Below are 20,993 nucleotides of genomic sequence, written 5' to 3'. Positions count from 1 at the left end.
GCCGTTAAATGGTAGAGTCAATAAATGTCGCGTTTCAACCTCGTCCAACCATCGGAGCACTCCGATGTTGCTTTTGTTAACAAATTTTCCTCTCTTGCAGCTAGAAAAGACTTCTAGAAAAGGGGCGACTTTGCAAATGATTCAGATTGTCCGCGTGTGAGCATGTGAGATTGCTAGGTTGGTGGCTTAATCGGGTATGCATGTCGACATTGGCATGTAGGGCGCACGCGCAGCGCTCAAGAAGGGCGCTGGGAATTAATCAGCGCAATCACGTCCCACTGTCCACTCAGGGGCAGCAGTTCTGCGGGCCGATGTCGTAGGCGTCTTACTTTGCCATATTGGTAGCACGGAATAGCAGCTGAACTCCGAAGCAACGCAACTCCGAAATGTGCAACTTTCCCGTCGTGTTGCGATTCTTACGGAAAAATGATCGTTTTCCTTAAAAGACGCATTGCGACTCTTTGTTGAAGGCGCTGCCTAGCGTGCTGGAAGTATTCCGGCAAAACTTGATTTGTGAGAAGACACTAATAACAGATTGGCGAAAAGATGTGCAGGCATGTGAGCGCGAGGAATAGCCAGAATGACCAAGTTTGCTGACGACCTCTTTACAATGGAAGTGCCTGCGAATCTGGAGATCTGGCGAAAGCTGGAAGACGCTCTGATGTTAGTGTTGCGGGGTGATGTGAACAGGGTGGGAGCTATGGCAGCAACGCAGCTACCACCTGTGAACGTCATTTCATCATCAGGAACTCCACGTCTAGGTTACGCGCAACATCTACGTGTGCAGGCCTCCATCTGAAAGGACATCAGTCGTATCCATCCTCGCACGCACGCGATAAACGGGAGCACGCTCATCTTTCAGCGTAGAATGACGACTGTACCCCACAGCTTACTCACCACCTTACATCTGTATCTGCCACCTTAGCAGTACACAGTGCGCAAGACTTCCCTTCATATCACACAGTAATCGTACGCGAAAGCATACAGTCAGCATGCCTGAGATTCCTACCCCGCCAGCGTCATCCGTGGCGCCTTCTCAGCACGCGTCACCTCTTCCACAACCACGCAAACACCCACTGAAGCCTGGCGGGCCAAGAGAATCTGACTTGATACGATACCTCGACCATGGCGTCAACAGAATCCAGAAGCGAGTAGACAATCGCATGACGAACCGCAAACTCAAGCCTGTACCGGGCGAGGAGGAGGGATACAAAGCGTTTTGGGAGGTCGCGAAAGATCTCGACGGCCTAGTAGATGTTGTCTGGGTATCTGGGTCACGTATGCTACCCGCTCTCGTCCTGGAAACAAGCTTCGCTAACATTAAGATATGTAGCCAATCTCCAAATTCCCTACCTACTGAACTTCGCCGTCCTCACCGCCGACTTCCTCCCTCTCTTCGGGTCCTCAACGCGTTCTGCCCAGGCTACCTTCCGCCTACTTTCGAAGCTCGACTACGCCTTCTCCTCCCTACTCACTGGCCACGACACTGCGTCTGGCGAATATCTGCCTGGCTTTGAGAATGGCCGCACAATCACTACAACAGACAAAGTTCGCTTGAAGGGTGTTGTAGATCGGACTCGGCTCACCGTCACACGAGTCATGAGCGGGGACAGTGTAGTCGGCGACGAGGATGACGTTGGTGAGGCCATAGATACTGATACCGAAGGAGAGGGAGAGACAGGTGGACGTCAAGACACCGTGACATTTGAAGGTTTTGAAGATAATGACGACGATGAGGAAGACGACGAATGGGAAGAGCGTGGTGTTGCGAGCGTGTATGAGAAGACAATAGGCGAGCTAGGTGATGTCCTAGGCGGCCCACCGATTGGTATCATCACTGATGATTGGGGCGTCAATGGCACTGAACAGCAAGGAAGTGGTGGTGGCTTCGTCGAGTCTGGGGGTGAGATAGAGCTGTGAGCTCCTACAAATGCATTGCAAGGAGATTGCACTATTCAATGCGATTTCATTTCGTAGGTATCCCTTTCTGCTGTTATACATCATCATGAAGTCTGCTCCCGGTGTTCTCATTATGTTTCTCGTCGTTGAGTCGGCCTACCCGAAGATCGTGGACTCTCTCCTTTTCTCGCCTGATCTCCAGTGGCGATGGAGAGCGAGATGCTCTTTTGTAGAACATCTGAGGCCGCGGCTGAATGGGACACCGGAGCACGGGAATCTTGGCTGCGGTGAGGACGCGTGGAAAGAGCACTGGAGGGCGCCTACCCAAAATGGAAACCCATGATATAAGTCACGCGACAACAACAGCGCTCGGTCACCACAACGACTACCCCGAACCCCGCCATATTCGACGCACTCTAGACGGCATCAGCGCACTCAATCGCCTAGAAATCACCCAGTCGCCAGGCATCGCGGCTTTGCTTCTCGCGACAGCCATGTTATAATACTTGTACATTCCTTCACCTGCTCTAAATATGCCTACCTATTTCGCGCGTGGCCTGTCGGTGAGACTGAGCGCGACGCCGCTCGAAGACTCGACTACACAGAAAATCATACTAAGGAAGGGCGACGCAGCCAAGCAGCAGTCTGAATTGGCTGAAAGGAGGCTCCTAGAGAGGAAGTTGCTGAAAGAGGAAGTCGTGCCTTTCCCCGATGATGAATACGCTTTTCAGCTCAATTGGGTCGCAAACGCACCTTTCATGCAGACTCGGGTCAAGAACGATGTATATGACAAGACGGAAGCGACGACAGGTACGCACCTTGTCCACATCCCCGATAACATTACTGCGATCGACCGCAGTTTCACAGATGCCGCCTCACTCAGCGAACCGAAAGCACTTGCCCTCCACGTTAATCTCTCCGACAAGACCTACGTCTCTGGCCTCTACAATCAGAGAACATCCCTCAAGATCGAGGTCTTCTTCAACGGGACGCTCTCCGCCTGTCTATTTATACCCACCCACGATGTCAGGTCCGGAGCGAAAAGTAACCATCAGGTCTTCGGGGGAACCAGGATCGACTTCCTTGCTGAGCGACCTTGGGTGATCCTGTCGCCTGAAGTGGCAGCAGACGGCAATACTAGGAAGAACACCGCAGTGGTTTCAGTTGAGCAGCGATGGCTACACCTTTGTCAAGCGCTCCAAATCGAAGCGCGAGAGCGAGGCCAAGACGAAGAGGGCAACAGGCCTCCCACTGCTGACTTCCTTTGTGCGCTTGCGACAATGCAAATGCCGGACCAAGTGCGCAATATGCAGAAGCCGGGTGGAAAGACTTTTGGCATCATCGATGTGATCATCACTGCTGGCGAAGGTAGAAAGCTCACTAGCGGTGTAGGCTATCTGAAAGCACCGAAGCGCATGGTTGATGAGAGCTACCCATTCGTGCCCGATGCTGACAGCACTACCATGCGACTACGTACAGATACGCCTGGTAAGAGCGAGAGTGATGCGGAACCCCAAAATTCCACCCAGCCGAGCTCAGAGGTCATCGATGTGGATGCAGAAGGAGATAGCGATCCGGACTATGATTCTTACAGCAAGAGACAGGCTCTTCAGTCAAGAGTACGCTTGACACAGGACATACCACATGTTCCATCATCGGCTCTACAGCACCCGGCCATGGGTCCTTTGATACCGTTTATCCCACCACCTCTCCATATTGAACCAAAGACTACGGTGCTCCAAGCACCAGAAATAACAGGCCCAGATTGGCCGTCGTCATCAGGTCTTGCACGAGTACATGCACAGGCTCATGAGCAAGAAAGAGCATACAAGCAACAAGTGGACATCACGTCGCAAGCAGGCCTTAGTCCGAAGATGATGTATCCAGATATTACTCCATACTTACAGACGCCCCAAATGCGTCTCTCACCATATGTCGTTCAATTCTCAGATCCAACTCTAGCAGGAATTACGCCTAGTGATCTCATGCGTCAGATCCCGTTCGACAACGACGGCCAATCTTCCAGTCCGCTGAGTCGCTTTCCAATGAACCTCCAGGGCCCAGGTCATTCGGCTGTGTCATCTTTCCCTCCATTGATACCAGGACTTGAACATAACTCCTCAATGTCCGGTCTGTATGCATACTCCTCGTCTAATCAACCATGCAGTAACTTTCCTAATATCCATTTCTCACTCCCAAACTACAATATGTCTGGAACCGGCCATTCTTTCGCTGGGAGATCTGAGGTCTACAAGCCGAACATGTTGCCACAGGCTACAGCTTTTGCTGGGCTTCAGAAGTCTACGCCGCCGCAAGTGCCCTTTCTGCCGTTCGACCGCCGACTATCGCTGCCATTACCGCCAGCAGCTCTATACTCGGTACCTACAAAGCCAAAGCGAAGTCTCTCTCCACAGAAAGCTTCTTCCTCACAAAAGACAAAGAAGGCGAAGTTCAGCGTCGAGGTCAAACGCTTGGTAATTCATGGACAAAAGTATTCGATATTGGTGGACCACCGATGGGACCCTGCACAGCATATTGGCGTGTCTCTCAATAGCCCAGCTAAACTTGGAACTCAAGAGACAGTGACCCATGGCGACAAGGAACACGCAAATCCCGTTGAGCAGGGAAGGACGTTCACAGGCACTTCCAGAACACGGAAGAGTTCTGTCCGGAAAGGAACACCAGCACCCGCATCATCTTCAGAGCACGAAAATCCAGACATATCTGTGGCTGTGGACAAGCATCAGCCAATCAGTGCTTTCCAAGCAAACGCCTTGACTGGTCAGCACGCTGTTAATGCTAAGAAATCCAAGCTGAAGCACGAGCCGGAGAAGGTTGCGAAGGCCAGGTCCGATAGTGATCAGCCTGGTACCGATATGAGCAATCAAAATCTGCGTGTCACAAAGGAAAGATCTTCTCGTCGCACAACCTCTAGTAACGGCATACTCGGTGTACAAGGCCCGAAGGCAAATCCAATCTGGTTTGAGGATCCAGAAGAAATTTTGCGTGAGGCATCTGCGCGACTGCGACAATGTCGACCTTCTAAAAAGCATGGAAATGCATCTGATGTGGCAGTGCTGCCTAACACCGTAGTGCCGACTGTTCAAACTCCCAAAGCATGGGATACCGATACATCATCCCCTCTCTCGAGCCTCCATACGACCCCTGAGCCCGAGATGGAACCTACTACACACACAAGTTTGCCTCAAGCACCCGTTGAGTCATCTCCTGCTCCCATACCACAGGCAGATGGCTCACCCGAGCGCAAAACCACACCTAAACGTCGACGCGGCAATCACGTTCCATCCCCAATGAAGCTCGCTTCAACTTCTGCAACACCCCAACTTTCACTTCACAATCCCTTCTCATCCCAGTCTTCAGCCTCGAAGAAGCGCAAAATTACTCACCGTACCTTGCCCAAGGAGCCGCGCAGCCCCGACCGCCTGAAGACCAACGACAACCCACCGCTGAACAGGGACTGCGTAATCGCGTATGCGGAGAGCAAGGACAAGAAGAACAAACAAGGTATCCTAAGGCAGGTCAAGAGCGAGAGGTTCGGAGTGTTTACAGAGAGTGACGTCGTCTTTGCAGCGAGGTTCTTTGTTGAGGATTAAACAAGGTTATATGAGGAGGTTGATCATGACGAAGAAACATGTACAGGATACCGTGAAGATGTGTATAAAAAGATGTGCGAGCCTCAAAGTTCTGCCATGCGCTAGGAAAATGGCAAGCTGGTATTAGCCAGACTATGTACAAAACAAGACTCGAATCAAAGCAGAGAGATGTTTTACATGAATGGAGTACTGCATGTAGACTCTGTAGTAGCACCGTGCTCATCGTCCTTGTTGGTCCTGTTACGGATCATCGTTGTGACGTATGATCGAAAGAGTCGCTGTAATCAAATTCATCAGATGACACACCGTCTCCCAGCATATGTCATAGTTTTTTTTTTGCATTATGCAGCATGCCTTCGATGGTATCAACTGCTGGCTCAAGCGCGCGTACGCGATGTCGCGCAATCACATGTTGTCCGCTTCGAGCCTAGCTCCGTTGTGATGAGGTAGCTGCACGATCCATGTGCGAGCCTGTTGTGTTTTGCGGACACGAACGTTAACACGACCACCACATAGACAGGGTTCCCGTCGGCCGGTCTGTTCAGACTAACTCGATATGCGCACATTCAAACCATCGTAGATCAACAGTTTTCCGCAGTCCCTCACACCAGTACGAAGGATTCGAGGAGAGACGAAGAATGACGTTTACGCGTTCTTCCATTGCTCCCAATAGGCATGCCTGGATTAGAGAACCACAGCATAACAACCATGGCTCACCATCATATGAGCCAAATGAGCCAGGATAACCTCCGGCGCATGTATCGCATCTGTTGAAGTATGCACTAAACTTTACAAGCACTCTAACGGTAGTATAAACCTCGAATACCTCTAGGCACAACTATCACCATGTCTCAGAAGCACCCATCTGTCAAAGAAATCCCATTTCCAGGCGCACCAGTCTCCAAGTTGAGCTCAAGACGAGAAGGACCATTCCATAAGGCATCACGCACGCGCCTCTACGTCCTCGACTTTGGCAAAGCCTCCCTACGTTCGTTCGAACGACCCGAAGACGCGATTCAGCAATTGATCACAGCGGTGACTTGCAACGATCCATACTTCCCCTATCCGACTGTCACAAGCGAGGGATGTAGGCAGCTCTGGGACGTTTTCAGAGCGACGTACCTGCATTCGGCTCACACAGTCTCGAAGAACCTCCGACAGAGGTATGGCAAGTGCGCGAGAACTTGGCCAATATGGTTCATAAATCAGTGGGAAAAGAAGGCGGAAGAGCTGTCACAATGGGAGGATGGCGACTTGATTGGATTCGGAGGATGACCTGGCTTAGTATCCCTCATAGACACTAAGGTTTCTCAGCTCCGATGCCTGCAATAGCATCTTGCACACGCTCTGTACTTGCGATCTCTTCCACCTCTTTTTTGTCTTCCAGTTGCTCACCAGCAGCCACCTTCCGCAGAACATCCACCACACCCTGCGTCGCCGTAAAATTCGGACAGTGACCCGTCTCCAATGTCGCAGTCTGCATCCTCACACCCTCTTTCCTCATACCCTCCACAAGCCACTTCTGGTAATCGTACGGAGTGGTCATATCCTTCGCCGAATGAATATACGTAACCGGAATATCGCGCCACGCACAACGGTCAGTCGTGAGCACATCATACATACACTGGCCATTCCAGCGTACCAGGGTGTCAACATACTTGTCGATCTCGCCAGCCGGTAGCCCGCAATCCGCGCCAACAAGCAAAGACTTGGGATCGCGGCTCACGCACGTCATGTCATCTGCGAAATCGAAGGCTAGTGGTATAAGTGATTCGTGGCCGAAGTGCCGGACCATGTCCATCATGCTCTTTCCTTCAGATACAGCGCATGCGCTCATGTATATGAGGTCTTTTACGCCACCTTTTAGCCCTGCTCTTTGTCTGCTTGCGATGGAAAAGCTGGACAGGGCATTGGTGCCGATTTGCCCGCCGTAGGAGTGCATCAAGGCGATTACTTCATCGCCTTGCTTGATAAGTTCTTCTACAGTGGCACGTACGTGCGCGGTATCGGCAGATAGATCTGCATTCGGTGGGCGAGAGCCATTGGTGGAGGGCAGCTCTGGTATGGAAACTCTGAAACCTGCGGAACCAAGTGCGTCGTGCAGTTTTATGTAGGATTGGGGTTTGTGCCAGCCGCCAGGTATGATGAGGACTACTGGGGTTGCTGGAGAAGACATCTTGAGCTGTTCCTGAGTTTCTTGAACTGAGGGTTAATACGCGCTTTGCAAGACGCTCTGGATTAGAGAGAAGTTCGAACAGATTTAAGCAGTTCCTGACCTACGATGTAGCTCAGTTGTTAAGATTGCTGACGTTGGCTGGGACATGTAAGCTGGTGGCCTGAACGACGCCCCACGCCCACCTCCGACACCAACTTCACGTCGCAAACATCAATGCTGAAAGTGTCTGACTGAAGCAAGTAATTTCATCTACGATACACCAGGTCAACTCATAGTGTTGTTCAGCCTCGCGCTAGTCTTACATGCAGCAGCATGACATGGTGGTCTCATGGTTGGCGAGGCGCAGCAGCCCCCAGAGCGGTTGCCAATATGAAATTCGCTCAGCCGCACCTTTTCTGACATTCAGCCTTCCTCATCTTTTTCTTGCATCTCTCTCTCATGTCACGAATATGCCATATCCGTCATGTCGATGAACGCCTTAGTCGCCGATGGATCGCCCAACTCAGCAGAAACTCCCAACGTCGCCTCCACACAGTATTCGCCTCTTCCACACGATGGTGACAGTTTTCGACTTCTGCGCGTGCTGCCTAGCCCAATTTCAATTTCACGGATCCGATGCGAATTGTATACCGCTTCCATCTCGCGCGAAGAAGACAAATACATCGCTGGGTCGTATGTTTGGGGACCTCCAGAGCCTTCAAAACCGATAGTCATAAATGGCAAATCCTTCCAAGTGCGCAGTAACCTTTTTCGCTTTCTGCGAGCCTTTCGCAGCCGCCACCGATCGCAAGTTATATGGATAGATGCCATCTGCATCAACCAAGACGACATCCACGAACGAGGTCATCAGGTGCAAGAAATGAAGCGGATATACTCTAATGCGAAATGCGTTTACTGCTGGCTCAACCTCAAGAATGCGATGCCTTATACCAGCATATTCAGTTCGCATCGTGTAAAAGATCTCCTCTATTGGCGTCGCAGAGATGAGCGTCGGTGTTTGCGACACGAAAAGCAAGCGGGATACTTGATACAAGCGGAATACTGGTCGAGGATCTGGATTGTGCAGGAATTCTTGCTTGCTAAAGATCTGACTCTGTTAATGGGAAGTCGCAGGCTTTCTGCCCGCAGATTTGAAATCATTATGCGCCATTGGACTGAAAACCCCCCAGATGGAATAAATCTCTCCAATGCGTCGTTTTTGGTTTCCTTCCGGCGAGGACACCTTTCTCGAGAGTTTGAGCAGATGTTCACACTTTTTGCCGACATGCTATGCTCCCTTCCACAGGACGCCGTATTTGCTTTACTAGGCCTTGTTGGGGAACGGACAAAAGACACGGAGCTCATTGGTATGATTGATTACAGCTTGACCGTATGGCAGCTTCTCCAGTGCATCCTGGCGCGCGATATTATTGAATACCCGCTCCAATTTGCATACCATTATTGGGTCGAAATACTCAGGAACCAAGAAGACAAAGATACGCATATGCACGACGTTCTTAACGTGCAACTACGGCATCAGGCGCATTTATCGCTTCGCGATCTTGATGATAGTCGATATACGAATCTTGACGGATTATCCCTGCGCATGGCTCTTGCTCTGCCAGTAGATGGGTCCTCCTCCAAACCAGGCGTTACCGGAATCATTCTCGCTGTGCATACACGAGATCGACCCACGGTACTCGAGCAAGCTGTTGTGTCATTACAGGTTTACTCCAGTACAGGTCCTGACACAGCAGTGTCCATCCTTTTTGAAGCTTGCGACTCGCAGTGCAGCACCGCCTGCATGTCCCATCGGATCATTGGCTTCGAATGGAAACCGTCTTGGGTACGAGAACATGGACTCGAACTCGAACCCCCCAAGAAACTGATAAACCTACCACTGCTTATGCGCAATAGTGAAAGTAGCCTTCCCATAATCATATCCGAGCTATCACTGGAGTTTAGAGCGATTCTGCAAACTACGAACACGAAGTGTTGTGTGGTTAGAGATAGATTTAGTCAGTACACATTGGAGACGGACCTGGAGATCATGGAAAAATTAGTTGATTTTGTCTATAGCATAAGGAGAAGTCGTGACATCACGGACGACGCCGAGACCCTAGAACACCTGTCGGAGTTTACCAAAGGGGTAGGAAACGACTGGTCAAACGTACAATCAGAAGCCTACTCAAGCTCGGGACCTGCTACAACCATTGCGTAGCGCTCTTCTTTACATATAAGCACATGACGTAAGAGATGGAGAGAAAGCTCTGGAGAACTGCGACTGTAACGTAGGTTTGTTTGTCGTGCCAGTCCAGAGGAGATACCCCAGATAATGGATACATCATCCCACTTCAGACCTCTCAGGCAATGAGTTTTCAGCCAAATGCTGTGGTTCAAATTTCCTTTGAGGTTCCAGGCGCCAATCAAGGTCGTTCTTCTGGTGTCGCTAAAACATATACGAAAATCTTATTTGTAACTTAGAATCAGTGGTAGGATATATGAGATGACGAAGGTCCGACGTATAGTGAAGGCCAGTCACGGCAGTCACGTCGTGTTGGAGCTAGGTTTTATGTGTTTTTGAAGTATTGGCTAAAAGCCGTCGGCTTAAGAATCAGCGCGATAACGACCCACCCCACGAGTCATCGCACGATGCTATAACTGGAGAACGTCCTTCTTCCCTCATCGTCAAAACCTCATTAGACATTATTTAATTTTTATTTCTTCGCTGACTCATCAATCAAACCAAGCACGGTTTCGATACGAAACATTCTCCCCGTAGCTCAGTTGGTTTAGAGCGTCTGACTGTAATATCTGCTGTTATCAGAAGGTCCCTTGTTCGACTCATGGTGGGGAGATCAGTTCTTTTTTTGCACCTCTTTGAGAGGTGCATGATCACTGGTTCGGTTCTTGAGGCAGAGAACGGCTACGGCTTTTTTTGCTCGATGCGCGTTGCTCTTGAGGTGAAGACGTGAGAGTATCGCGTCTTTTGCTGAATGCGTGGGATTGGTGGGCAGCGGAAGCGAGGGGGCTATGCGCTACCGAAGCAGCTGTTTCCGCTCGCCATTTTCACCCAACAAAGATACGACGCCTTTTCCTGGTAATGCATCATATCTGCTGAAGAAAACGTCTTTTATTCCTACATTCTCAATTGCAACTATCGCAACGCCGTGATCATATAGAAGGAGGGCTTTATAGAAGAAAACTTCAAGTATGGTGTAAATCGGCGCTTAATCTGCCCGTCAACCTTCTTTGATAGTTGATTGCCATGTGTGTATTTTGAATCTGACTGCCATGAGCAAGTTTATTTGAGCCCAGTTTGCGGAACAGTTGTGCGACATCGCGTAAGACCGAAGACTCGGTGACGATGCCTCAGATAGTGTACCGCGGCCGACGTCTCGAGAACTATCTGAGCAGTATTGTTTGCGCACTATAATCCTAGCCAAGTGCTAATCGAGTCGCGTGAAATGACTGATCGAGACCGAGGACGACGAACTTGGAGCTGTCTTGGTTGCTATCAGCGTCCACGTAGAGTTCGATCAGGCTAGTAGTAAGCTCATTCTATATTATCAGCAAGCTTGACCCCCATATATGGGTATTCAAGGGCATCTATGCAAGATATGGTTCAAGACAAGCCTGATACGTAGGAGCAAATCTCCGATAGTCGGATGACGTCCGCGATAGTCAGAGTAAGTATACGAGCCAAGCTAGGTAAACCTATAGGCAACAACAACAATGAGCAGATAAACAGTGCCTGTTGTTGCGGAGACCTGCAACTCTTGCAATGACCATTAGATGTCCCGCGTTCTACCGCCGGAGGCCAGAATCTTACTTACTGACAGGATTTCCCCGACTCTATTCATCCAGCTGCAGTACATATCAGCTACTACCACGTAGTGAATACCGAATGCGATCGCCACAGAAATGCCTAATTACGCGCGGCAGAGCGCCCTGGATCTGGATGAAATATACGGCAGCTATGTCAAAAACGAGAGCAACATCGCTATGATGAGAAACATTCGCACCAAGGAGAAAATGAACAGCGCTGTAAGTGACCGCAATTGGCGGAGCTCATACGAAGAAAGTACTGAGCTTCAAACATAGCATCACTGCGAGGACAAGGAGTGTGGCGGCAGTCCAAGCATGAGATGTGTCAGCGCGCTGCACTTTTGCTGGTATCTTGCTCCCATCGTTGACAAAGACAGAAAGTCAGACACATACGGCCAAGTCGTAGTATGTGGCCAGCGCTTCCAGTGCATTTCTCCGAAAGGATGCGCCAAGCATCCGTATCTGAAGGGCTTCAATATCGACATTAGGGACGCGCGCAACGGCTACCCCACCACCGAAGTCAAATGGAAGCTCATCTTTGAGATATTCAAGACCGAATACGATGCAGCATTGGCAGATAATGCGGAGCGGCAAGAACTGTCGAGAGAGTGGGAGGGCATGACCAGCCATCAAAAGCGACGCCAGCGGAAACTCCAGGACCAAGCTGCGTTCCAGAGACGTCGCGAACGAGAGCGTGCTGCTGGCCGACGGGAGACTAAGGAGTTACTATTGAGAGATGACGAGATATCCCTGGCAGAGGATGGAGAACTTGTAGGTATTGCAGCTGGATCATATGGCTCATGTACCGTGCATTGAGCGCCATCTGCTAGACCATCAGTTAGACTAACATACGCTGTTAAGGATGACCACAGGCCTACAACACACGTATCTGATGTATCGCCATCTGCGAAAGCGACACTGAGAACGCGTCCTATCGCAACTCTTCTTCTGACTAAAGACTCCGAGTTACTGTCTGCTACTACAGATACGGGTGAAGTCGCAGACCAGCAAGCACCCATCAAGATACCCGCGACCCGACTTCATCGGAAAGGCACTAAGACACAGGGAGCCAAAGCTGCCTCAGAGCCCGATGAGAAAGATGACATGAGTCCTAGAGTGAGGGATGGTGTGAGGGGCAGCAACGCGGGCATCAGTGTAAAGGCCGGTTTGCGCAACAAGACTGGAGGGTACGCATGCGTATGATCGCTGGGAGGCTGTAATGATCGCGTAACGCGTGGACAAGCATGGAAACTATAGTGGAATCGTTATGTGCTCGACAACTGCATGAATTGGAAGCCGCGTTAAGCCTGTCAATGCTGATGTGATGATCGGGATGGCGCCGTCACGCGATGAGGGCGCGCAGAATTACAGAGTGTAGCTAGATCGTTGCAAAAAAGAACAACCTTTGTCGCATTATCACGTCACAAGTCGCTGTCTTCGAGGCGTTTTGCATGTGCTGACGTGCGTTGTTGTGATAAGCAAAGGCAGGTAAGAGCGCGTCAAGCACGCTAGCTAGCTGATGACGTTTGCCCTTTATGTAAGCGCGCACTCATGTGGATCCTCCGCAGCTGCTTCCTTCATGCCGTTACCCACAACTCTAGTATTCAAAAAATATATTGCCGTCGTCAGCCCGCACAGTCTTACCGCCCGGTCCGCACACATGGCCAAAAATTCAGCTCCTCCGGGAAGGCTCGAACTTCCAACCTCCTGATGGACTGCTACTGCAAGCTGTAACAGTCAGACGCGCTAGCCAATTGCGCCACAGAGGATATATGAATTTTGATGTGCAGATTTTGAATTGACACAGTTCTAATTCCAGGTATTTGCATGTCGAGACGCATGCCCGCGATGATTAGGCCCAACGGTCGCTCCATATCGCGACCTACGTCTCCACCGACCAAATGGGTGGGCCCGGAATATTGTATACCGTCTTCGTCGAGATCTCGGGACTATAGATGTCGATATTGATCTCAGGTTCTACTAGTGATCAGCTGCAGGCTCTCCTTCCAGTCGTCCGTATACGTACGATCCATACTCCACACTCCTGGAATCTTAGCCATGTATTCCTTGCTAGGAATCACACCTTTGTCATCATTGCTGACTTCCAAATGCGCGCATTCAGGGTAAAACTGCGGTTCTAAGCAGGTACGACATGTTAGCGCCTTGCACACAACTTAGACTGGGAAAGAAGCATATACATACTATTCGCCGAATGCAGACTGATAATCTCATGCCTCACCAAATACCTCCCCGCTTTCAACCCTACAGGCACCCTCTCACTCCACAAACTTGGGCTCCCGTCCCACATGCTGAACGCTTTCTGGAACCACTCTCCAGTCTCAATGCTTCCGTCCAATAACCCCTTCTCCCCGATCTTGAACCAGTCTGCCGTTTCGCTGGAGAAGGTCGTGCAGTCGTTGTCGGCGTTGTCGCAGTATGCCATCCATGCTATCATAGGACCGACGGTGTGCACCCAGTACGCGTACACGGCGGTTATATTCTCGCCTGCACGGATGGGTATGTAAGCGCGGGCGGGAGTGCCGGGTGTGTTGCAGGACAAGGATGAGTTGGTGGTTTCGAAGATGGGGTTGTTGGATATCCATTTTCGTTGTGGCATCCACGAGGCAGCGTCTTGCATGGCTTCATCGCCGTAGGGGTCGTAGCTGGAATTGTTGTTAGTTGGGTCGCGACAGTCGTCGTTTAGAAAGACTGTAACATCAAGATCTTACCCTGGGTACCATGTCTCGCCAACAGTATAGTTGAGAGCACCTCCGTGGGCGGAAACATGATGGGCTAGCAGTACAGCGATAGAGGCGAGGAGGTCCCACATCGCAAATGCCTCCACTATGAGATAGCACGGGGGAGCGAGTTATGAAAGGAACACTTGGCTCGGGTTGCGTCAAATGACACCTAGGTTCAATCCGACTACTAATTCACAAGAGACGATATGACGATGAGTGTGAACGTTGTGAAGGCTTCCCCACATAACGCCAATACCTGCTGCATATAACGTACCAAACATCAACAAAGCTACCCTTCTGTCCGGAGCCAAAGTCATAAATCGGCACATATTGGTTTCCTCTTATATTGCCATTGCTCTCAGGTTATGCGACATTCGTCTAGACGCTGCACTTGACGTAAAGTTCCGTTCGGCACCTAGAGCGAACTCATCAAAATCTGACAATGCAACAACCAGTGACATTCATACATTATCCTTCGCGCCGGCAGTCGCTAGTTGATAGACGTGGGGTGCAGGGTTATAATAATGTGGGTAATTTGCGAAAATGCTTGGTTTGAAGCTTGATTACGAACACCTTACTGTTTACCCGGATCTATCTAACAACATACTCTGACGAGTACTGTACCTCAGGTAGCGCAACATCATTCAGAGTATACATGATGGCATTGACAGTCCAAATTCCACGAATCAAGATCGACCCCACCTGTTGATGTGGAGGAATCGAGTGTGAATGGGCATATAACCATCAAGTTCCAGAATGGAACCCTTTCATCATTCTGACTGCCTTCAACTCTCCCAAGATGCGCATCCAATATCTTGCTTCAAGCCTCGCTCTTGTGTCCGGCGTTTTTGCTGCGCAATTGACTCAAGTCTCGAACTATGGCGGTAGTGCGCGAGCGAAGCCTGGCATGTACGTAAAACCCATCCATCTCTTGTATCTAGTTAACACCACACGAAAGGTGGGTGTACGTACCCGATCAAGTTAAGAGTGACGCGCTGGTCGTGGCAATCCACTCGTGTCAATCATCGGCGCAGAAGTACTTCCAGAACTCCCTGATTCCTTGGAAGAAAGGCTCAGATACCAAAGGGTACGTAACAGTCTGGCCAAGCTCGACAACCGAGTGTTGGGATGTGTCCAGCAAGGCCTCGCTGTCGCATAACGGTGGCGGCGATTCGAATGCTATTGCGAATATGATTACGTATGCGATCGATAAGTACAAGATCGACCCTAAGAAAGTGTTCGTCACTGGTGGTTCTTCTGGTGGCATGATGAGCAATGTCCTCGCGGCCACTTATCCCGAGCTCATCAGCGCAGTATCGCTGTACTCTGGTGTCCCAGCTGGGTGTTTCGTTTCCGCCTCCGGGGCAGCAGCAGCGTGGAACAACACTTGTTCTGGCGGACAGTCCATCTCGACTGCGCAACACTGGGGCGATGTAGTTCGGGGAATGTATCCAGGATATAACGGAACACGCCCGCGCATGCGTAAGTTGTGGAGAGCAAGACGCGTGTGAACCATGTACTGACGTATCCAGAATTTTGGCATGGCTCTGTAGACGGAACACTTAGCCCAAAGAACTACGATGAGACGTTGAAGCAATGGACCAATGTATTTGGTGTTAGTACCACACCGACGAGCTCGAAGAAGGATACACCAGAGAGGAACTATCGCACTGATGACTTCGGTCCAAGCGTCGAGGGTATCTGGGCAGTGGGTGTAGGACATAGTGTTCCTTCGCATCTGACAGTGTCAGAAGCCTGGTTTGGCTTGTAATCGATCAGTGACTTTCGCTTGTTCAATGCCCTCCCTTTGGTACTTCTAGTGTATCTCGCCGTTTCGGCTGTCGAGAAGGACTAGTTTCAGGACGCGGAGGTTCTTGGTGTGGTGGCGGAGACGTAGGTGCCGGAGATGCACTACCTTCAAGCGCTGGTGAAGACATGATGCTTGCCGCGTATACGCTGTTTGCCCTTTCTTCGCGAAGCTGACTGTACGTGCGACTGATGCGTTCCAGATCGGGATTTCGCAGAATCTCGCCAGGAACCTCTGGAAACCTCTGAGTCTCCTCATCAACTCGTTCATGGTCTGGATCAAGTCTTTCATGTGCTGCATCCCCGAGGTAATTCCCAGCTGATGTCAACCAACCTCGTATCCGGTTTCTGCCAGCTGTTGGCTGATCCAGTTGGTGAGTATCTTGCCGAATAGCCTGAGAGGCAGGACCCGTATGACGTTCAGAATCAGGATACGTGACGGTCGGGGTCAACTCGATAACGTTGGGCGATTCTGATCGTATACCCAGACCATCCCCCGTCTCTCTATCAGGGCCAAGATATACGGGCGAAGGATACCGTTGAGAAGGTTGTCGCTCACTACTGCGACTGATACGTGATGAATCGGAGTTCTCGGATTGGTTCGGGGGCTTCCCTTTCGGGACGTCGTCGCCGCTGGTTGACCACAGAATATAAAGAGAACCAAGGGCGGCCATGATTGTTCCAGCTATTGGTGACCATTGTCCTAACGAACATGTTAGAAACTGGCATATCGCTATGATCCTCTGCTTACCAATCGAAGCCATGGGCTCAGTCATAAATCGTACTTGTGGACTGAAGAAGTTCGCTTCGCCAACCCCAATAATCGTGATAATCACCCCGCCAAACAACGGAATTTCGATGACGCCCAAGAACTTCCTCACGACGTTGTTGATGCCTTTGAGCTCTCCAACAGTCATATTCGCACCCTCAATCCGAGCGTTGAGAGGCTCAACAGGCCGTCGCCTCTTCCAGTTGATCTCCAAAATCTTATCCCAGGTAAATATTAGAGATAATATCGCGGGGATGCAGAATCCAGCAGAAAGTAGCATGGCGGCGTTGAAGGACAAGATACGCGGCACAGGAATAACATAGACGTCGGACGCGGATCCTCCCCGCATTGGAGATATCGGACCCTCGCTTTCGGAGCACGTCAAGTTACATCTAGCATGTTCGTATGGGAAGTTGGCGGTGCCGTAAAAAGGGTTTCCATCATCATCGCTGCTGCAGGCCGTTGAGGTGACCCGGTAGAATTCCACGCAGAGGGCCAACAATCCCATCAAGATCAGTATCGTCCAGAGAAATATGATGTTGCGCCCTGGAGACTGGAAGTAGGTTCGCGACAGCCTCACAGTCAAAGGCGCTGCCAGAATTCCGATCGCGCAGAACTGGAAAGCCTACACAGTGAAGACATGAAATCAGTTTACGTCACACGCGTATGTTAGATACCAAGAGCTTACTCCATATATATCCATATCAACGCCGCCTACATGGTTCGTTGTTAGATTCGCTCTTCTTGGGTGTTCTTGACGTTCTTGGTGGCTGTTGTACTGACCATTCGTATGCGCCGAAGCGAGCACGAGGGCTTGGAGAGCAGAAATGGCCGGCAGAATCAAGACGGCAGCAAGGCACGTATTTCGCAGCCATTCGGCTTTGCGAAAAGTTACACATGCCGCGACCAGGACATAGTACAAAATCTGTATTCATGCATCAGTTCTCTGATAGGCCCAGACCCGCTCAACACGGGTATGCTAGGATGAGGGAGTACTAACACGCGATCCTGCGCCATAGTTGGATGAAATTGGCCAGGCACAAACGACTTGTACTGCAGGGCTAGACATTGTAGCTGTTGAAGTAGCTGTCGCAACACTTTGCGTCGCAAACGTGGATAGCGCTCGAGTTGCCGAGATGCTCACATAGTACGAGCAAAGGCAGATGAGATGAAGACATTACTGAGCGGACTGTCGCAAAGGGAGAGCAGCGGCAAAGGTAATGCGCACTGCGCAAACGGGTGCGCCTCCGGACAGTAAGGCGTTCCATGTGTGCTGTAGATCTCCAATGATCTGGGGTAATGCAGCCCACCGGTGAACTATATGGCATTGACGTGCTACAGTTGCATAAGGCGAGAGGCTGAGTAGACGGCATGACCAGCCCGCGACTGGACCCTTTTCGAATACGGGTGGGGCTAGTTGTTAGCGGCCCAACCGTCGCCCAGATGCCATCATCTTGTCATCCTCGGCAGCAAGCCTTTTTACAACACCGCCTCTTAGCCTGCACTTATCAAGGTAATACAAAGAGCCTCACTTGCCTACCGCCAGGGTCATGTCGCGCGTCATCTCGCACATGGCACAAGCAATTTCTCGGCATCGGTACTGATCCTCACGGTCACGACTAAGGTCCAGGCACGCCGGCTCACAGATCGCCTGTAACGTCTAGCGTATACATGCACTCTTCAATCGGGCCTTACCAAAAGCCTGATTTGGGCACACTTTAACCGTCAAGATACCTCCTGGAGTTTTTCTGCCCCCAAAAGCAATTTGCACGGCGGCTTCCAAGCATTACTCCAAGACACGACATGATCTCTCAGCGTGCCACCCAATCGGAAAGGCCAGACCTTGATACTAGTAAGATCAAAGAATGGCGCTCTATAGTGACACTGATTGTCTTTGTTTTGACAAGTAAGTAGGATGGTTGTACTGACGTCGCAAACTCAACTAATCCTCAACGCTTATAGACATCAATGTTCTGTTTCCTTTCCACGTTCCCATCTATCTCCCACGGATAATATGGACCCCGTTCCTCAAGATCGTGAGTGCGTTGCGCATCATACCACCACCACAACATCCGACTAGAGTCCGGAATGGCAAGCCTGGATCTTTCGTGCGATTCGACTTTCCAATGAACTTCATTACAGCTCCGCTGGTAGCAGACCTCTTTCTGCTCGCTATCCTTGCTATTGGTGCGAAGGAAGTAAAAGGCGGCACTCTTGGCGATCAGGGTATCGTGCCGTACGATATTATGCTCTTCTTTCTCTCTCTTGCTTATATCGCCATCTCGGTCGACGCCTCCGGTCTCATCAGATGGCTGGCTTTCAAAGTGCTGCAGAAGGGAGGGAAAGTCGGCCATCGACTTTTCTTCTACCTGTATGCCTTCTTCTTCCTTCTCACAGCTTTCATTGGAAACGACCCGGTTATCCTGTCTGGTACTGCCTTCCTGTCATATATGACGCGCGTATCAAGCAACATCAAGCACCCAAGAGCTTGGATCTTCACGCAGTTCTCTTGTGCAAATATCGCATCGGCAATACTGGTGTCTTCCAACCCTACCAACCTTGTCCTGGCTGGCGCATTTGAGATCACGTTCATCAAGTACACGGCAAATATCATCGTTCCGGTTCTTGTTACAGGAGTCGTGTTGTATCCTTTCTTGCTATACATTATCTTCCATGATGAGTCTCTTATCCCTGCATCCATCAAGATGGAGGATCTTCCCGATGAGCTCAAGGTAAGCGACCAAAAAAAGGTGTGTGCTATATACGCTGACAAAATGCTCCTCAACAGAACAAGAAGCCAGTCAATCCCAATATTCCTTTCGCCAAAAGCGGGCCAGAAGAGAGCGACGGTGATCCAAACAGTAGTGACGACGAACAAGAGAAGAAGATGTCCCTCGAGGAAGTTCTGAATCCCTTCTTGGATAAGAAAGGCGCGATTTTCGGAGCAGCAATCATGGCAGCTACCCTTATTACCGTCTTAGCGATCAATGCTGCCTCTCAAGGCACGCACGAACGCCCAGTGTTCTGGGTCACGCTACCCGCCGCATTCGTCATGCTCATTTTCGATCTCACAATGGGGTGGCTTAGTAGAGCAGAGACGCGGAAGATCGCTCACGAGGGCCGACGAAGAGCAGAGACCGCACTCGCCGAAAGGGAGATAAGGAGGAAGTCTATCACACAGGAGGAAGCGGACGCAATCACCCCCGAATCGGATCAGCAAACGAACCAGGACTCTGATGAAAAGTCTCATACCTTGGCTGAGGCCTCCAGTCACATTTTGAGCGGGAGAACACACGAAATGATAAAGCTTGAACCCGTGTCACAGGAAGAAAAGAAGTTGGAGCCAAGCAAGAAGCCAATACCAACCACTCTAGCGTCGCTCGTCGCAGACACATATAGATGGGCACAGGAGACATTCCCGACAACCATGACCGTTTTCCATCATCTTCCCTTGGCGCTGGTCCCTTTCGCATTCTGTATGTTCGTACTGGTCCAGGCCCTGGTCACTAAGGGCTGGGTTCCAGTTTTCGCACACGGATGGGATCACTGGGTTGAGAAGACCGGCACAGTTGGTGCAATCGGCGGTATGGGCTTCGTCTCAGTCATATTGTGCAATGTAAGTTCTCGGTACTGTCGCAGAATGCCAATAGCTAATGTTTGAGTAGTTCGCTGGTACCAACATTGGCACCACAATCCTCATTTCTAGGGTGATCCAGGCATGGCAAGAGATTCACCGTCTGAATGGCAATCCGATCTCCGACCGAACCTTTTGGGGCACGATTTACAGCATGGCAATTGGCGTCAATTACGGTGCCTTCAGTCTGGCCTTCAGTGCATCGCTAGCAGGCATGCTTTGGCGCGATATCTTGGGCAGAAAACACATCCATGTCGGCGGTTTGGAATTTGCACGCGTCAACCTGCCTATCATTGCGATTACTATGCTCGTCGGTCTGGTTGTCCTCGTCGGCGAGATCTACATCATGAGGACAGACGCCCCTTACGATGCCCAATGAGCCTAAAAAAGGCGAAGCGGGCCAGTGTACATATGTGGTAAATACGATAAAATTCAAACAGTTTATATCCGAGAACGAGAGCAATTTTCTTCTTCCGACTTTCTGAGTTGCGATCGCCATGTTCGATAGTCTAGAATTCTGGAGTCTAGATCAGGCCCACTTTATCCG

General features: G+C 50.5%; 10 protein-coding genes and 2 non-coding genes across 12 annotated transcripts; 8 read left to right on the top strand and 4 right to left on the bottom strand.

The window, feature by feature from the left end:
* Positions 1-992: 992 nt before the first annotated feature.
* On the top strand, positions 993-2,337 carry CC77DRAFT_1079917 (hypothetical protein; the record flags this gene model as incomplete). Its single annotated transcript, XM_018529305.1, has 2 exons — positions 993-1,278; positions 1,334-2,337. The coding sequence occupies 2 exons, from the start codon at positions 993-995 to the stop codon at positions 1,918-1,920; spliced, it is 873 nt and encodes a 290-aa protein (XP_018380699.1). The 3' UTR covers positions 1,921-2,337.
* A 95-nt stretch (positions 2,338-2,432) lies between these two features.
* CC77DRAFT_946712 (hypothetical protein) lies at positions 2,433-5,513 on the top strand (the record flags this gene model as incomplete). The annotated part of the gene is made up of 2 exons (XM_018535102.1): positions 2,433-3,338; positions 3,441-5,513. The coding sequence occupies 2 exons, from the start codon at positions 2,433-2,435 to the stop codon at positions 5,511-5,513; spliced, it is 2,979 nt and encodes a 992-aa protein (XP_018380698.1).
* Positions 5,514-6,320: 807 nt separating this feature from the next.
* CC77DRAFT_1025029 (alpha/beta-hydrolase) lies at positions 6,321-7,920 on the bottom strand. The gene has a single exon (XM_018525990.1). The coding sequence runs from the start codon at positions 7,687-7,689 to the stop codon at positions 6,814-6,816; it is 876 nt and encodes a 291-aa protein (XP_018380696.1). The 5' UTR covers positions 7,690-7,920; the 3' UTR covers positions 6,321-6,813.
* On the top strand, positions 6,360-6,788 carry CC77DRAFT_1066170 (hypothetical protein; the record flags this gene model as incomplete). The annotated part of the gene is made up of 1 exon (XM_018528878.1): positions 6,360-6,788. One exon carries the CDS (start codon positions 6,360-6,362, stop codon positions 6,786-6,788), a length of 429 nt encoding a protein of 142 aa, XP_018380697.1.
* Positions 7,921-8,158: 238 nt separating the features above from the next.
* Positions 8,159-8,593, top strand: CC77DRAFT_947082 (HET-domain-containing protein; the record flags this gene model as incomplete). Its single annotated transcript, XM_018535120.1, has 1 exon — positions 8,159-8,593. A coding segment is annotated over one exon (435 nt), but the record flags the coding sequence as incomplete, so codon positions are not given.
* A 1,847-nt stretch (positions 8,594-10,440) lies between these two features.
* CC77DRAFT_t96 lies at positions 10,441-10,526 on the top strand. The gene has a single exon. It is a non-coding gene; the product is annotated as a tRNA-Tyr (tRNA).
* Positions 10,527-11,592: 1,066 nt separating this feature from the next.
* On the top strand, positions 11,593-12,699 carry CC77DRAFT_1066167 (hypothetical protein; the record flags this gene model as incomplete). Its single annotated transcript, XM_018528877.1, has 3 exons — positions 11,593-11,715; positions 11,773-12,267; positions 12,358-12,699. The coding sequence occupies 3 exons, from the start codon at positions 11,593-11,595 to the stop codon at positions 12,697-12,699; spliced, it is 960 nt and encodes a 319-aa protein (XP_018380694.1).
* A 473-nt stretch (positions 12,700-13,172) lies between these two features.
* CC77DRAFT_t95 lies at positions 13,173-13,265 on the bottom strand. The gene has a single exon. It is a non-coding gene; the product is annotated as a tRNA-Asn (tRNA).
* Positions 13,266-13,429: 164 nt separating this feature from the next.
* On the bottom strand, positions 13,430-14,264 carry CC77DRAFT_455475 (hypothetical protein). The gene has a single exon (XM_018531767.1). It carries the CDS (start codon positions 14,132-14,134, stop codon positions 13,652-13,654), a length of 483 nt encoding a protein of 160 aa, XP_018380693.1. The 5' UTR covers positions 14,135-14,264; the 3' UTR covers positions 13,430-13,651.
* CC77DRAFT_1035008 (hypothetical protein) lies at positions 14,236-16,008 on the top strand (the record flags this gene model as incomplete). Its single annotated transcript, XM_018526913.1, has 4 exons — positions 14,236-14,249; positions 15,063-15,146; positions 15,196-15,719; positions 15,770-16,008. The coding sequence occupies 4 exons, from the start codon at positions 14,236-14,238 to the stop codon at positions 16,006-16,008; spliced, it is 861 nt and encodes a 286-aa protein (XP_018380692.1).
* On the bottom strand, positions 15,890-18,160 carry CC77DRAFT_455471 (hypothetical protein). The gene is made up of 5 exons (XM_018531766.1): positions 17,813-18,160; positions 17,596-17,737; positions 17,501-17,526; positions 16,795-17,437; positions 15,890-16,746 (listed from the first exon to the last, which is right to left on the bottom strand). Exons 1-5 carry the CDS (start codon positions 17,879-17,881, stop codon positions 16,031-16,033), a joined length of 1,596 nt encoding a protein of 531 aa, XP_018380691.1. The 5' UTR covers positions 17,882-18,160; the 3' UTR covers positions 15,890-16,030.
* A 365-nt stretch (positions 18,161-18,525) lies between these two features.
* CC77DRAFT_455441 (hypothetical protein) lies at positions 18,526-20,945 on the top strand. The gene is made up of 4 exons (XM_018531764.1): positions 18,526-18,718; positions 18,775-19,544; positions 19,601-20,428; positions 20,478-20,945. The coding sequence occupies exons 1-4, from the start codon at positions 18,616-18,618 to the stop codon at positions 20,823-20,825; spliced, it is 2,049 nt and encodes a 682-aa protein (XP_018380690.1). The 5' UTR covers positions 18,526-18,615; the 3' UTR covers positions 20,826-20,945.
* The last annotated feature ends 48 nt before the right edge of the window (positions 20,946-20,993 follow it).

Source organism: Alternaria alternata, assembly GCF_001642055.1.
Source record: "Alternaria alternata strain SRC1lrK2f unplaced genomic scaffold CC77scaffold_26, whole genome shotgun sequence".
In the NCBI taxonomy this organism is placed as follows: domain Eukaryota; kingdom Fungi; phylum Ascomycota; class Dothideomycetes; order Pleosporales; family Pleosporaceae; genus Alternaria; species Alternaria alternata.
Note: the sequence above shows the minus strand (reverse complement) of the source record. Positions and strands in the feature narration are given on the sequence as shown.